Here is a 16102-nt window from a genome sequence, read left to right on the forward strand (position 1 = left end):
CACACATCACCACAACACAGTCACTTACATTTCTGCAACACAGTCACTCACACATTTCCAAGACACATACAGTCAGACACACATCATCACAAGACAGTCACTTACATTTCTGCAACACAGTCACTCACACATTTTCAGGACACATACAGTCAGACACACATCATCACAAGACAGTCACTTACATTTCTGCAACACACAGTCACTCACACATTTCCAAGACACATACAGTCAGACACACATCATCACAAGACAGTCACTTACATTTCTGCAACACAGTCACTCACACATTTTCAGGACACATACAGTCAGACACACATCATCACAAGACAGTCACTTACATTTCTGCAACACAGTCACTCACACATTTTCAGGACACATACAGTCAGAAACACATCACCACAACACAGTCACTTACATTTCTGCAACACACAGTCACTCACACATTTCCAGGACACATACAGTCAGACACACATCACCACAACACAGTCACTTACATTTCTGCAACACACAGTCACTCACACATTTCCAAGACACATACAGTCAGACACACATCATCACAACAGTCACTTACATTTTCCCAACACACACAGTCAATTACACATTTCCAAGACACATACAGTCAGACACACATCACCACAACACAGTCACTTACATTTCTGTAACACACAGTCATTCACACATTTCCAAGACACATACAGTCAGACACACATCATCACAACACAGTCACTTACATTTCTGCAACACACAGTCACTCACACATTTCCAAGACACATACAGTCAGACACACATCACCACAACACAGTCACTTACATTTCCCAAACACACACAGTCAATCACACATTTCCAAGACACATACAGCCAGACACACATCACCACAACAGTCACTTACATTTCCCAAACACACAGTCAATCACACATTTCCAAGACACATACAGTCAGACACACATCATCACAACAGTCACTTACATTTTCCCAACACACACAGTCAATCACACATTTCCAAGACACATACAGTCACACACACATCACCTCAACACAGTCACTTACATTTCCCAAACACACCAAACACACACAGTCACTCACACATTTCCGCAACACACACAGTCGGTAACACATATAGGCCACTCACGAAATCAAAGTCTCCGTCAATGAAGGATCGCTGGAACTTTGGCTGGTTCTCGGCTGCGACGCCTCGTGCTGGGGGTGGGCGGTGGTGCGCTGGGTTGTTCATCTGCACCAGCTGCCTCTGAAGATCATTCTGCAACAAATACACACAACACCTCAGCAACACCGGAACACACAGCGGGGTTAAATAATGGGTTGCAAATGGCTTGAAATGATAATCGTCCTGTCTTACTATAACATTAACTGTCTTTAACGTGCAATAAAAAACACCATCAAGAAGTGAGGTAAACTGTCTCGGTCGTATTACAAGACATTTCGCCGCCCAAGAACACATTTTTGACAAGGCTTTCGTAGGAGTTTGGGGTATTTCTAGGGGTAGTTTTATGACCCTGGTGGTAGTTTGAGCCTTCTTCTGTACCGTGAACCTTAAGAAACACTCATTTGACAAGGCTTTCGTAGGAGTTTGGGGTATTTCTAGGGGTAGTTTTATGACCCTGGTGGTAGTTTGAGCCTTCTTCTGTACCATGAACCTAAAAGAACACCCATTAGAACCTGACTGGTCTCCACTTTGGCCTTTGGAAATAGCTGATGTGAGAAGCGAAAGTGTCTTATAACGCCAACCTCTGTGTCTTCCTCTCTAAGTCATACTTCATATCACTGCCTACAATTCTTAGGGCCTTCTATTTTGGTCCCTTTTTTGTGATAGTACTTCCTGTTTTTTTATTAACTCCTTTAATTTTTTAACTGATAATGTTTCAAACAAATGGCGGTAACTGATTTCAACTAAATCTTTACCCACAAGTCACTTCACCTAATAAACAGGTTACAGTAAAGCAATAAAAATCCAGCAATCAATGTACTACCTGCCGGCTGATCACAAAATCAATAGCCAGGACACAAAGAGGCCCACAAAGTTAATCAGATGATGGACAAAACAACAAAGTACCTCGATCCTGATTATGACCGTCATCACCCTCAACAAGAATTAAAACCAAACACTAGTACATGGATGAAAACAAAAGAAACTATTCAAACCAGCAAACAAATTAATATGGTGTAAATATTAACCAATGAACAGATAAAAGGTGCATATTTTTCTACAAACTTAAACTACTTTACCTTACTAGCAAGCTATCAAGACCCACAGCAATATCATAATACAAAACAAAGGACAATACCCTCACAATGGCTAGCAGAAATATCACAATAAAGACAAATTAAAAATAAATTGTCAAATAATCAAGACCCACAGCAATATCATAATACAAAACAAAGGACAATACCCCCACAATAGCTGGCAGAAATATCACAATAAAGACAAATTAAAAATAAACTGTCAAATAATCAAGACCCACAGCAATACTATGATACAAAACAAAGGACAATACCCCCACAATAACTGGCAGAAATATCACAATAAAGACAAATTAAAAATAAACTATCAAATAATCATGACCCACAGCAACATTAAAAGACAATACACCCACAATAAATGGAAAATATAAAAGAATAAAGAGAGAATTAAAGACTCACAATAGCTGGGAAAAAAAAAAAAAAGGCTGATGAGACAAAAGAAAGTAACTACTGCCAAGACTAACATAACAAGGAAGGAATAAAGACACCCATAATAGCTGGCAAGACTAACCAAATTAAGAAAGAACAAAACTCAATTACTATCAACACTAACAGAATCAAGAAACCAGTAATTAAACATCCCTCAATCATCCGCCAGCACCCTCAACATCCACCAACGAGCCGCCTTCTACTCACATTTTTTTCCTCCACACCCGCTTGCTGCACCGGGCGGGTTGTGGGGCAGGGAGAGGTGTTACTTGGGGCAGGTGTGGGCGCTTAATATTACCAAACATTACAAACACTTATATTAGCACTAGCGTTCCCTCTGATCTTTTCCTACAACCAGAAGTGAGACCATAGAGACATGTCATATATATAATTTTTTTTCCCCTTGAGGTTTTATAATCAATTAGTAATGGAAGATGATTATATAGTCCACATAGTTAAGTAGATTATTGGTTAGTTTACGAGGCAGTGTAGTTTGTTGAAAGGAAAATAAAATGCCTTCAGAAATACATTAGAGTGAGATGGATATCCTTAAGTACTGATTCAAGAGTCACTGTAGTTTGTTGAAAGAGAAATAAAATGCCTTCAGAAATACATTAGAGTGAGATGGGTATCCCTATGTACTGATTCAAGAGTCACTGTAGTTTGTTGAAAGAGAAATAAAATGCCTTCAGAAATACATTAGAGTGAGATGGGTATCCCTATGTACTGATTCAAGAGTCACTGTAGTTTGTTGAAAGAAAAATAAAATGCCTTCAGAAATGCATTAGAGTGAGATGGGTATCCCTATGTACTGATTCAAGAGGCACTGTAGTTTGTTGAAAGAAAAATAAAATGCCTTCAGAAATGCATTAGAGTGAGATGGATATCCCTATGTACTGATTCAAGAGTCACTGTAGTTTGTTGAAAGGAAAATAAAATGCCTTCAGAAATACATTAGAGTGAGATGGATATCCCTATGTACTGATTCAAGAGTCACTGTAGTTTGTTGAAAGAAAAATAAAATGCCTTCAGAAATACATTAGAGTGAGATGGATATCCTGATGTACTGATTCAAGAGTCACTGTAGTTTGTTGAAAGAGAAATAAAATGCCTTCAGAAATACATTAGAGTGAGATGGATATCCTGATGTACTGATTCAAGAGTCACTGTAGTTTGTTGAAAGAGAAATAAAATGCCTTCAGAAATACATTAGAGTGAGATGGGTATCCTGATGTACTGATTCAAGAGTCACTGTAGTTTGTTGAAAGAGAAATAAAATGCCTTCAGAAATACATTAGAGTGAGATGGATATCCCTATGTACTGATTCAAGAGGCAGTGTAGTTTGTTGAAAGAAAAATAAAATGCCTTCAGAAATACATTAGAGTGAGATGGATATCCCTATGTACTGATTCAAGAGTCACTGTAGTTTGTTGAAAGAAAAATAAAATGCCTTCAGAAATACATTAGAGTGAGATGGATATCCCTATGTACTGATTCAAGAGTCACTGTAGTTTGTTGAAAGAGAAATAAAATGCCTTCAGAAATACATTAGAGTGAGATGGATATCCTTAAGTACTGATTCAAGAGTCACTGTAGTTTGTTGAAAGGAAAATAAAATGCCTTCAGAAATACATTAGAGTGAGATGGGTATCCTGATGTACTGATTCAAGAGTCACTGTAGTTTGTTGAAAGAGAAATAAAATGCCTTCAGAAATACATTAGAGTGAGATGGATATCCCTATGTACTGATTCAAGAGGCAGTGTAGTTTGTTGAAAGAAAAATAAAATGCCTTCAGAAATACATTAGAGTGAGATGGATATCCCTATGTACTGATTCAAGAGTCACTGTAGTTTGTTGAAAGAAAAATAAAATGCCTTCAGAAATACATTAGAGTGAGATGGATATCCCTATGTACTGATTCAAGAGTCACTGTAGTTTGTTGAAAGAAAAATAAAATGCCTTCAGAAATACATTAGAGTGAGATGGATATCCCTATGTACTGATTCAAGAGTCACTGTAGTTTGTTGAAAGAGAAATAAAATGCCTTCAGAAATACATTAGAGTGAGATGGATATCCCTATGTACTGATTCAAGAGTCACTGTAGTTTGTTGAAAGAGAAATAAAATGCCTTCAGAAATACATTAGAGTGAGATGGGTAACCTTAAGTACTGATTCAAGAGTCACTGTAGTTTGTTGAAAGGAAAATAAAATGCCTTCAGAAATACATTAGAGTGAGATGGATATCCTTAAGTACTGATTCAAGAGTCACTGTAGTTTGTTGAAAGAGAAATAAAATGCCTTCAGAAATGCATTAGAGTGAGATGGATATCCTGATGTACTGATTCAAGAGTCACTGTAGTTTGTTGAAAGGAAAATAAAATGCCTTCAGAAATACATTAGAGTGAGATGGGTATCCCTATGTACTGATTCAAGAGGCAGTGTAGTTTGTTGAAAGAAAAATAAAATGCCTTCAGAAATGCATTAGAGTGAGATGGATATCCTTAAGTACTGATTCAAGAGTCAGTGTAGTTTGTTGAAAGAGAAAGAAAATGCCTTCAGAAATGCATTAGAGTGAGATGGATATCCCTATGTACTGATTCAAGAGGCAGTGTAGTTTGTTGAAAGAGAAAGAAAATGCCTTCAGAAATGCATTAGAGTGAGATGGGTAACCTTATATACTGATTAGTAATGTAAGAACTATAAACACACACTTCATTAGGTTACTGGTAAGTTTAAAAGGCTTAACACACTAGTTCAATAGAGACAAAGAAAATGCCTTCAGAAATACACTATGGTGAGACAGATATCCTAACATACTAAATCTGAACTTAATATAAAAAAAAGATTAACAATTGTATGAGAAACTCCAAAAGTCTTTATAGTGACATATCCTAATATACTTTATTTGAACTCTTTAGTAGATGATTTTAGAAGACTTCACAATTATTTAACCCAGTAGCAGTGAGGATCATGTTTCTTAATGGTCCCTTTAAGCGAGAAAAATGAGAAAAAATCATCTCACACAAACCATTTCATAATATATATCGAAGCATTTGTGATCAGTTTATGCATCATCTATTTTTGGGGGTTTATATCATGGCACAAATTTGGCCCGTCGCTGCTACCGGGTTAAGAAAGGATGAATGAAAGGCAGGAAGGGAAGGAACAAGGGTGAAGGAAAGGTCGGCCATACCTCAAACTTCCTGCGCTCCTCCGCTGACATTGGCTTGGGCTGTGGCAGGATGACGGGCGTGGGTTTGTACAGCATGGTGCCCTCTCCTGTCGGGTACTGCTGTTGCTGTGGCTGCTGCTCCTGCTGCTGCTGCGTGTTTTGCTGGGCCTGGAGCTGCTGTAGTTGTTGCTGTTGCTGCTGCTGCTGGTGTTGCTGCTGTGCTATGTGTACTTGCTGTGGCTGTATGGTGCTGGGTTGTGCCGTTTGCTGGGTCTGGTGTGGCTGTGGCTGTGATGGGTGTTTGTCGTCCACAGCCACCTGGATTTACAGCAGGGAGGATTGAGAAGAGAGAAGTCAAATATAATCCACAGCATAAAGAAGGTAAAATATGAAGAGAGACAGCCACTAGACTGCCACAGCTTGGGGAGGGTGGAGGAGAGTCAAAACACAACACAGCATATAGAGTAGGTCAAGGAATATGAATAGACATCACAGCAGAGGAAGGTTGAGGAGAGGGAGTCAAGACACACAACACAGCACAAAGTAGGCAATGGAATAGGAATAGATAGAGCTACTTGATTGTCACAGCTAAGGAAAGGGCAGAAAGAGGAGAGCATTACTGGCAGTCATGTCTTTGAAGATAGCCTAAATGTAACCTAACCTAACAAAACCCTAAACAGGTCTTGACTCAGAAAATTCATATATGCTTCCCTATTAATGAGACTTTCTATACGACAAAGTGAGGTCATTCTTTGTTGATTTATACCATAAGGCGCTGGCTATCATGTGTTTGAAGATACTCTAAACTTAACCTAACCTAACCTAACAAAACCCCAAACAGTTACTATAGGTCTTGACTCAGAAAATTCATATATGCTTCCTTACTAATGAGACTTTCTATACAACAAAGTGAGGTCATTCTTTGTTGATTTATACAATAAGTTGCAGGCAGTCATGTGTTTGAAGATACCCTAACCTAACCTAACAAAAGCCAAAACAGTTACAATAGGTCTTGACTCAGAAAATTCATATATGCTTTCTTACTAATGAGACTTTCTACATAACAAAGTGAGGTCATTCTTTGTTGAATGTATACTATAAGGTGCTGGCTATCATGTGTTTGGAGATACACTAAGCTTAACCTAGCCTAAAAAAACACAAATAAATAAATAAAAATCAACATCCCTGCCGCCCAGCTCACCTGTGGGGTCTGCAGGGCGGGGTGCTGCTGGGACACGATGGGCCGGCCGGTGCCCACGTACTGCTGCGGCGGGGACACGGTCTGCTGCTGGGGGGAGGACGCGCTGCTGCTGTCCTTCACGCCTTTGCTCCGCGCCTGAAGGGTCAACGGATTAGAAGGACCGCAAGATTGATTGACTGATTGATTAAACTAAAATCACGGCGCTGCAACTGCACTGGTCATGTGGCGCCAAATAAAATGACCTCGCATAAAATCGTAATATTATAAAAAGTAAAAAATCGTAAAATTATGAAAATGATAAATAAATAAAATAATAATAAATAATATGATAAAGAAGTGAGAAAAACCTAAAAATAGTAAAATAAAATAGCAATAATAAAGTAAAATGATAAATAAAAGATAAATAAAACAAATAAAACAGGAAGGTCACTTTACCAGAAACAAAAACAAAACCCGATTAGTTAGAAGAATTTCCAAAAGATAAAAAAACAAACTGGAAGCAAATAAAAAAAAATAGAGTACGTTAATAAGTTGAAGAAATAAAAATAATCTAATCAAAAAACACACATGAAAATCTAATACGAGTACATGAATAAGAGACAACCAAAGACTACCACCAGCCCGAGACTCATCAATGCCACTCTGCTCTTATACATAGATGCAGTGACTTACAGGCTTTTTTTTATCATTACTGTTTTCCTTTTTTTTGCCTTTGAGCTGTTTCCTATACTGTAAAAAAAAATAATGATAATAATAATAATCTTGACTGACCTTTTTCTCCTGCTCCTTCTTGTCAAAATAGTCAAGGAAGAGCGGCCGGTCAACCCTCTCGCCGGGCGCTGTGTCGTGTCCTGAGCGGGGAAGGGAACAGAGAGCGGGTTATGGACTGGCCTATCACCCTACCCCCCCCACCAACTTCACCCTTATATCCTACCAATAGTCTCCCTTCATCCCCATTCACCTCCACCCCTTAAATCCTGCAAACCTTAGGAGCAGTGAGCAGTGGGCTTTTTTTTTTTCACATTTGTTTCCTTTTTTTTATGCCCTTGAACTGACTCCTGTGCTAAAAAAAAAAAATAATAATAATAATAATAATAATAATAATAAAAACACTCAGCCAGTGCCCCTTTCAACCCTTCACCCTAATACCCTACCAACACTCTCTATTCACCCCTATACACCTGATACCTATTCTTCATCCCCTTTCACCCCTACCAAACACACTCTTCTAAAACTCGTATCATCCCATTCATCCCTTCACTTCTATTTACTCTTCATCTCCCTTTGTTCTACACCCCTTCAATCCTGCCAAACAACCCCCCTTCATCTCCCTTCGTCTTTTACCCCTTCACCCCTTCTACTCACTCTTCATCGTCGAGTCCTCATCCTCCTCCTCATTATCCGAGTTGATGACCATGGTGCCAAGGTCCGTGCTGAGGGTGCCCGTGCTGGTGGCCGTGCCTGTGGAGGGCCTCAAGGTGCCACCGTCGTCCATAGGGGCCTTGAGGGTGCCGTCGCTAGGGAGGGGCCGCAGCGTGCCACTGTCCCCGCCACTGTACCTCACCATCGTGCTGCTGTCCATGTCGTCCTCATCCTGTTGGTGGTGGGTCTTAGTGTGCTGTTTGGTGGGTGTTCGTTTTGTTTTTGTTTACCCTTCATTTTCTGTTCCTCTCGTCACTTCTCATCTTTGTTAATTCTCATTCCTCTTACTTTACTATCTTTCACCTCATATCTCTGTTACCTCCCACTCCACTTGTCTCCTTGCTTTGTCATCTTCACTTCCCATCTCTTTCATCGTTTTCTCTCACTTCCTTCTCTGTTTGTTATCTCTCATCCTTCTTACTGCTTGCTCCCCTTCACCTCATATCTCTGTTTGTTACCTTGCACTCCTCTTGTCTCCTTGCTTTGTCATCTTCACTTCCCATCTCTTTCATCGTTTTCTCTCACTTCCTTCTCTGTTTGTTATCTCTCATCCTTCTTACTGCTTACTCCCCTTCACCTCATATCTCTGTTTGTTACCTCCCATTCTCTTCTCTCCTCACCTTGTCATCTTCACTTCCCATCTCTTTCACCTTTTTCTCTCTTTGTTATCTCTCATCCTTCTTACTGCTTACTCCCCTTCACCTCTCATCTCTTCCACTCTCAGCACTTACTCTCTTCCCACCATGGCTAAACCTTCGGTATTTTAACACATACCCTTGCATCTCTAGGCTCTATTCTTTTCCTTTCATATCCTGTTCCTTCCAAACCATCATCACTTCACGAATACTCCGCAACTTTCACATCTTCCTCTCTTCATCAAACACCTGCTCGTTCTTATTTTGCATTGCTTTAAGATACCTCTGTAATGCCAGTATTTTAATAAGGACGGAAAAATACAGATGCAGGAAGGAAAAAATAAGTTAAGTATTGTAAGTAATTATAAGTATCGCCGGCCTCTTTGCGTGAGACACTGGAACATTCCGAGCAGTAACGGTTTCTGGCGATGCTTATAACTACTTACAATACTTAGCCTCTTTTTTCCTTCCTGCATCTCTATTTTTCCATCCTTATTTAAATACAGGCATTACACCTTTCCTTACCCCTGTTGTTACTCTGCCTTTAACCCTCAATATATCTAAGCTTCTCCGGTCAGTTCAAAGGGATATCTGATCATACCTTTCCTTTCCTACCTCCATCTCTCTAGGCAGGCCCAGGTACAGATTTAATTCTTCCTTTGAATTTTTTTATCGGCCAGCTTAGTTTCCCTCGTATGCAAAATGTGAAAGTGTAGTTAAGTGATAAGTAAAAGACTAAATACTGGAACTTAGGACTAAATGAATAAATGGAGAAACAATGTAAAAGATGAGATTGAGTGAACCTGAAACTTGGGTGAATGAATGAAAGAGAATTATTGTTATTGTTACTATTAATACATACAACAGACCGTTAGATATCACCACAACTCTAAACACACACACGCACACACACACACACACACACACAAGCAGTATATACCCAACATGCACTGTCACTCAAGGCATACAGGACCTAATTAGTTACAGGTGAGTGCAGGGACAGGTGAGTGGCTTTGTGTTACGAGTATTACGAGAAGGTGAGTGTTGTAGAGCGCCGGACATGCAGAGGCAAGCGGAAAGACAAAACGAAGCGAGGAAACACACGAAAGCACAAACACACACACACACACACACACACACACACACACACACACACACTCGAACACAAGGCAACTTAAGGCTAACAAACATACACACACACATACATGCGTACAGAAATACAAACAGTGGTGTGTACAAATACTTGACATACACAAACAGGGTGAGTGATATATGCGCGCACACACACACACATATACGTACACACACACACACACACATATATACACACACACACACACACACACACACACACACTCACACACTACAGTAATCGTGTCTAATTTAAGCACCTATAGCGTAACACACACACACACACACACACACACACAAACAAGGACAAGAACAAGCACACATACAAACTAACAAACACAAAACACAAATCAAAGGTGCAAGGGAAAAAAATAAATAAATAAATAAATAAATCAAAACAAAAATCAAAACAATCAACCAAACTCAACCAAATCTCTACCATGCAACACTAACCTGAGCCTCACTGTTTACAAGGTTGTGGTGGTGGTTGTGGTTGTGGTGGAGGTTGTGGTGGAGGGGTTGTGATGAGGGGGGTTGGTGGTGGATTTGGTTGTGTTGGTTGTTTCGGTTCTCCTGCTCGGCCTGAGGGCTCATTCCTGGTAGTTGTAGGGGTGGCACTTGATGCTGTGGGGGGGGGACAGGGGGTAGGAGGCAGTGAGGAGGAGCAGGAGAAAGAGAAGGAAAAGAACGAAATGATGGAAGAAGCCGAGGGAAGAAGGAAAAGGGGATGGCATTAGGAGGAAGAGGAGAGGGAGGAGAAAAAGGGAGAAAAAAAAACGAGGGAAGAGGGAAAAGGGGTTGGCATTAGGAGGAAGAGGAGAGGGAGGAGGAGAAAAAGGAAGAGAAGGAAAAGTCAACAAATGAGAAAAATAAGAAAATGAAGTGGCAGGGGAGGAGAAAATTAAAGGAAAAGGACAACAATTGGGTGAAAAAAGAAAGAAGAAGGAGCAGTAGAGAAAAATAAAAAGGAGGAAAAGGAAGCAGAAGAGACATAGAAAGATGGAAAAGGAGGATTAAAAAATAAGGAAGAAGAAAAAATAGGACAGTAAGAAAAAGGGAAAGAAGGAAAGCAAGGAAGATGAAGGGAAAGAAAAGTGTAAAGAGAAGAAAAAAGAAGAATGAGGTGGGATAGGATAAGGGTAAGGAAGGGCAGGATGGGGCAGGGGATCCAAACTTAATAAAAAAAAAAAAATACAGCATAGCACAGCACACCAACCATCTCTCAAGCCAAAAAGAAGAATAAGACTTAAGTGTACAGAAAAATAAGAAACACACAGCCAGGGTGGACCGAGGACCCTCCAGCACCCTCCTCCACCCGGCGCTCCACTAGGCCAGGCTCACAAGCTGCCATAGTAAGCTGCAGCGGCGGAGAGCGACACATGTAAACAGACCATTGACGTTGATGCTCCGTTCCCTGGTGTAGAGGCTTGTTTGGGGTGTAAGGAAGATGTTGATGGAGTGTGTATAGAGAGGTGTGATGGGGTGTGAATTGAAGGGATACTGATGGGATAGTGAAGGGAGGTGTGATGGGGAATGTATAGGGAGGTGGTGAAGGGATATGAAAAGAAGGGTGTGAAGGGGTATGTAAAGAAGGAAGGTGGAGATGGGGTAATGAAGGGAGGTATGTGGTGGTGGGGGTGGTGGGATATGGGAGGTGTGATGGGCAATGTATAGGAAGGTGGTGATGGGCTATGAAAAGAAGGATTGTGAAGGGGTATGTAAAGAAGGGAGGTGGTGATGGGGTAATGAAGGGAGGTATGTGTTGGTGGGGGTGATTAAGAGTGTGTTTGATAGCTTATCCCAGTAGCAGCAACGAGCCCAGTTTGTGGCTTTACCGTGTAGCAGAGACGGGCCAATTTTGTGCCATGATATAAACCCCCCAAAATAGATGATGCATAATCTGATCACAAATACATTGATATATATTATGAAATGGTTTGTGCGAGGGGTGATTTTTTCTCATTTTTCTCGCCTGGAGGGACCATTAAAAACATGATCCCTGCTGCTACCGGGTTAATATACACTTCATTTCTATTTTTCCAGAGTTGATTTTTCCCTTGATATTAGAACTAACTAGAATGGCATATGGGAAAATCAACAAGTATACCCTGAACACACTAACCATCACACCCTCTATTGCCTTGTGTGTGTGTGTGTGTGTGTGTGTGTGTGTTCAAGGGTATGCATTGGGAAGGGAGGTGATGGGTGGAGAAAGTGAAGGGGGCGTATGGCATATGAGAATCAACATAACATACCCTGAACACACCATCTGTCACACTCCATTGCCTTGTGCGGAAGTATGTGTGTTTGTGTGTGTTCAGGGGTATGTGTGAGGAAGGGAGGTGATGGGTGATGGGTGGGGAAAGCAAAGGGGGTGTATGGCATATGAGAATCAACGAACATACCCTGAACACACCATCTGTCACACTCCATTGCCTTGTGCGGAGGTGTGTTTGTGTGTGTTCAGGGGTATGTGTGAGGGAGGGAGGTGATGGGTGGGTGAACACACTCCATTGCCTTGTGCGGAGGTGTGTGTGTGTTTGTGTGTGTTCAGGGGTATGTGTGAGGGAGGGAGGTGATGGTGAGGGGTGATAGGGTGAGGGAAGATAAGGGGAGGGGGTCACAGGTCTGGGTTGTGCTTCCATTCACATTTAACTCATGTCTGATTCTCTTCACATCTCTTTTAAACAACACACACAGAAAAAGAAGAAAAAAAAGATGCTTATTCATATACACACTCACACACACACTCGCCCAGATATTCATAAAGCTTATAGTCTTAAAATTGAAATACTCACTCATATCTCTGATCTTAATTCACACCAGTTGTTCATACATATTAATACTAAACACACACACACACACACACACACACACACAGATACACTCCAAATTCATGATCTTAAAATTAGACATCCACAGATCTTATAACTTAATTCACACTAACTGCACACATACATTAAAACTACACACACACACACACACACACAAACACACATACCCATACACAGACATACATATACATGCACCACCACCACCACCACCACCACTACACACTCCAATATCCCACACCCCCGCAGGCATCCTCTCTCTCATGTTAGTTCACCTCGCAGCCCACCAGGAGTCTGCCTAGGGTATGTCGGCCAATGGGTACGCAGCGTTCCAGTATTGAAAAAGAACCGCTTGTGAAAAGTACGAGTATTTTTTATTTATTTTATGAGAACGGTCACTTATGTATATACTTTTTTTATAGGGGCAGTGATTAGTAGGCTTTTTTTCTCTTTCTCAGTCAGGAGAGGAAGAGAGGAGGAGGAGGAAGGGAAGGGAGGAGTAAGAGAGAGTGGGAGAGAGAAAGAAGAGCGAGAAGGATGTGAGGAAGGAAGGAGGAAAGGAGAAGGGCGGGAGAGAAAAGGGATGGAAGAAAGGAGAGAGGAAGAAAGGGAAGGAAGGGAGAGAGAAAGAAGAGTGAGAAGGCGATGGGGAGGAGGAAGGAGGAGGAAAGGAGAAGGGCAGGAGAGAAAAGGAGAGGAAGAAAGGAGTGGGTGAAAAAGAGAGAGAGAGAAGGTTGAAAAAAGAAGGGAAACTAAAATAACAATCATGAAAAAAATAAATTAAACAGATTGGAGCAGAACATACCCATTGGCAAACACACATGACTAAGGAGACCCAAGACTCAACCCACCTAGACAGACAGCCCTCTCCACCACCACCACCACCACCGAACAGACTGGGTTATGGATGCTGCCCTGAATAAGTCAATAACAGTATGTACAGATTAATGCTCATGGTGGGAGAGAGAGATGGTGGTTGATGGTGCGGAAAGTGGAAAAGTTTGGAAAGTTTCGTTTAGTCGGCGCAACATCTGTGGTCATATGCCGGGTGGAAAATGGGTTCATAATATTTACACAGTTTGAAAAGGAGAATAAAAGGGAATGATTGGAAGTAGTGAAAAGATAATGAGATGGAAAGCAGATTCAAATGAGTATATATATATAAAAGTAAGATGAGGATTATTATGAAATGAAAAGTTGAGTATATATAAAAAAGTAAGGTGAGGATTGCTATGAAATGAAAAGTTGAGTATATATAAAAAAGTGAGGTGAGGATTATTATGAAATGAAAAGTTGAGTATATATAAAAAAGTGAGGTGAGGATTATTATGAAATGAAAAGTTGAGTATATATAAAAAAGTAAGGTGAGGATTATTATGAAAAAATGAAAAGTTGAGTATATATAAAAAAGTATGGTGAGTTTTATTATGATGAAATGACAAGTTGAGTATATATAAAAAAGTAAGGTGAGGATTATTATGAAATGAAAAGTTGAGTATATATAAAAAAGTAAGGTGAGGATTATTATGAAAAAATGAAAAGTAAAAGAAAAAGTGAGTACATATATATAAGAAAAGGAAGATAATGCCTTGATGAATAAAATAAATAAAATAAAATATAAAACAAAAATGTATGAATCAAAGTATGAATCAAATGAGTATATGTATGTAAACAAAAAGTAAGGAGAGGATTATTATGATGAAATGAAAAGTAGAATAAAACATGAGTAAATACATATAAAAAAGGAAGATGACGCCTTGATGAATAAAATAAATAGAATAAAAAATAAAATACAAATGAGTATATATATAAAAAAAAGTAAAATGAGGAATATAATAATGATGTGGACTATGAAAAACGAGGAAAAATATGCTCTGCGACACAACACCTTATAAACAATGATGATGATAATGATAATGAAGGTAATAAACAAACATAATGACCACATCACCTAACATCAACCTCTAACATCATAACCTCCACCTAACATCAATCTGAGCCTTAATTCAACCCACACCCACATACCTACAATGATGATGATGATGATGATAAAAAACACCTAACATCAACCTCTAACATCATAACCTCTACCTAACATCAATCTGAGCCTTAATTCAACCCACACCCACATACCTACAATGATGATGATGATGATGATGATAAAAAACACCTAACATCAACCTCTAACATCATAACCTCTACCTAACATCAATCTGAGCCTTAATTCAACCCACACCCACATACCTACAATGATGATGATGATGATGATGATAAAAAACACCTAACATCAACCTCTAACATCATAACCTCTACCTAACATCAATCTGAGCCTTAATTTAACCCACACCCACATACCTACAATGATGATGATGATGATAAAAAACACCTAACATCTTCCTCTAACATCATAACCTCTACCTGACATCAATCTGAGCCTTAATTTAACCCACACCCACATACCTACAATGATGATGATGATGATGATAAAAAACACCTAACATCAACCTCTAACATCATAACCTCTACCTGACATCAATCTGAGCCTTAATTTAACCCACACCCACATACCTACAATGATGATGATGATGATGATGATAAAAAACACCTAACATCAACCTCTAACATCATAACCTCTACCTGACATCAATCTGAGCCTTAATTCAACCCACACCCACATACCTACAATGATGATGATGATGATGATGATGATGATAAAAAACACCTAACATCAACCTCTAACATCATAACCTCTACCTAACATCAATCTGAGCCTTAATTCAACCCTCCTCTTTTGTACAATGATGTAATTTTGATGTTAAAACACCTCTCCCTGTCATCATATCCATCTACCTGACTTTTACCTACAATGATGATGATGATGATGACACCTTTCTTCAACCTTCAATATCTTAACTCTACCTCATCTCTCTAATTTATCTTTCTCTCTCTCTCTCTCTCTCTCTCTCTCTCTCTTGCCTTTGTTATACGTATAGAGTGTGTTGTGATGTCACTCTCTACA

The 16102-nt window shown here is 39.8% G+C and overlaps 1 protein-coding gene and 1 long non-coding RNA gene across 7 annotated transcripts in view; one reads left to right on the top strand and one right to left on the bottom strand.

The window, feature by feature from the left end:
* The window catches only part of LOC127004992 (serine/threonine-protein kinase 3-like), a 62777-nt gene that overhangs the window by 9947 nt on the left and 36728 nt on the right, over nucleotides 1-16102 (bottom strand). For 4 of the 6 annotated variants that reach the window (XR_007758191.1, XR_007758190.1, XM_050873414.1 and 1 more), the window contains exons 9-15: nucleotides 10706-10876; nucleotides 8430-8658; nucleotides 7836-7915; nucleotides 7065-7199; nucleotides 5885-6181; nucleotides 2896-2919; nucleotides 1130-1258 (exon numbers count right to left, since the gene is read on the bottom strand). Coding sequence is in view for 4 of the 6 variants with exons in the window: in XM_050873414.1 (XP_050729371.1) it covers nucleotides 1130-1258; nucleotides 2896-2919; nucleotides 5885-6181; nucleotides 7065-7199; nucleotides 7836-7915; nucleotides 8430-8658; nucleotides 10706-10876 (1065 nt within the window). In the remaining 2 variants the exon portion in view is untranslated. The remainder of the gene's footprint in view (nucleotides 1-1129; nucleotides 1259-2895; nucleotides 2920-5884; nucleotides 6182-7064; nucleotides 7200-7835; nucleotides 7916-8429; nucleotides 8659-10705; nucleotides 10877-16102) is intronic. The other 2 variants (XM_050873415.1, XM_050873413.1) reach the window with 2 other exon arrangements.
* On the top strand, nucleotides 10867-13138 carry LOC127004994 (uncharacterized). Its single transcript, XR_007758192.1, has 2 exons — nucleotides 10867-12699; nucleotides 12781-13138. It is a non-coding gene; the product is annotated as an uncharacterized LOC127004994 (long non-coding RNA).

Source organism: Eriocheir sinensis, chromosome 29 (genome assembly GCF_024679095.1).
Source record: "Eriocheir sinensis breed Jianghai 21 chromosome 29, ASM2467909v1, whole genome shotgun sequence".
NCBI lineage: Eukaryota > Metazoa > Arthropoda > Malacostraca > Decapoda > Varunidae > Eriocheir > Eriocheir sinensis.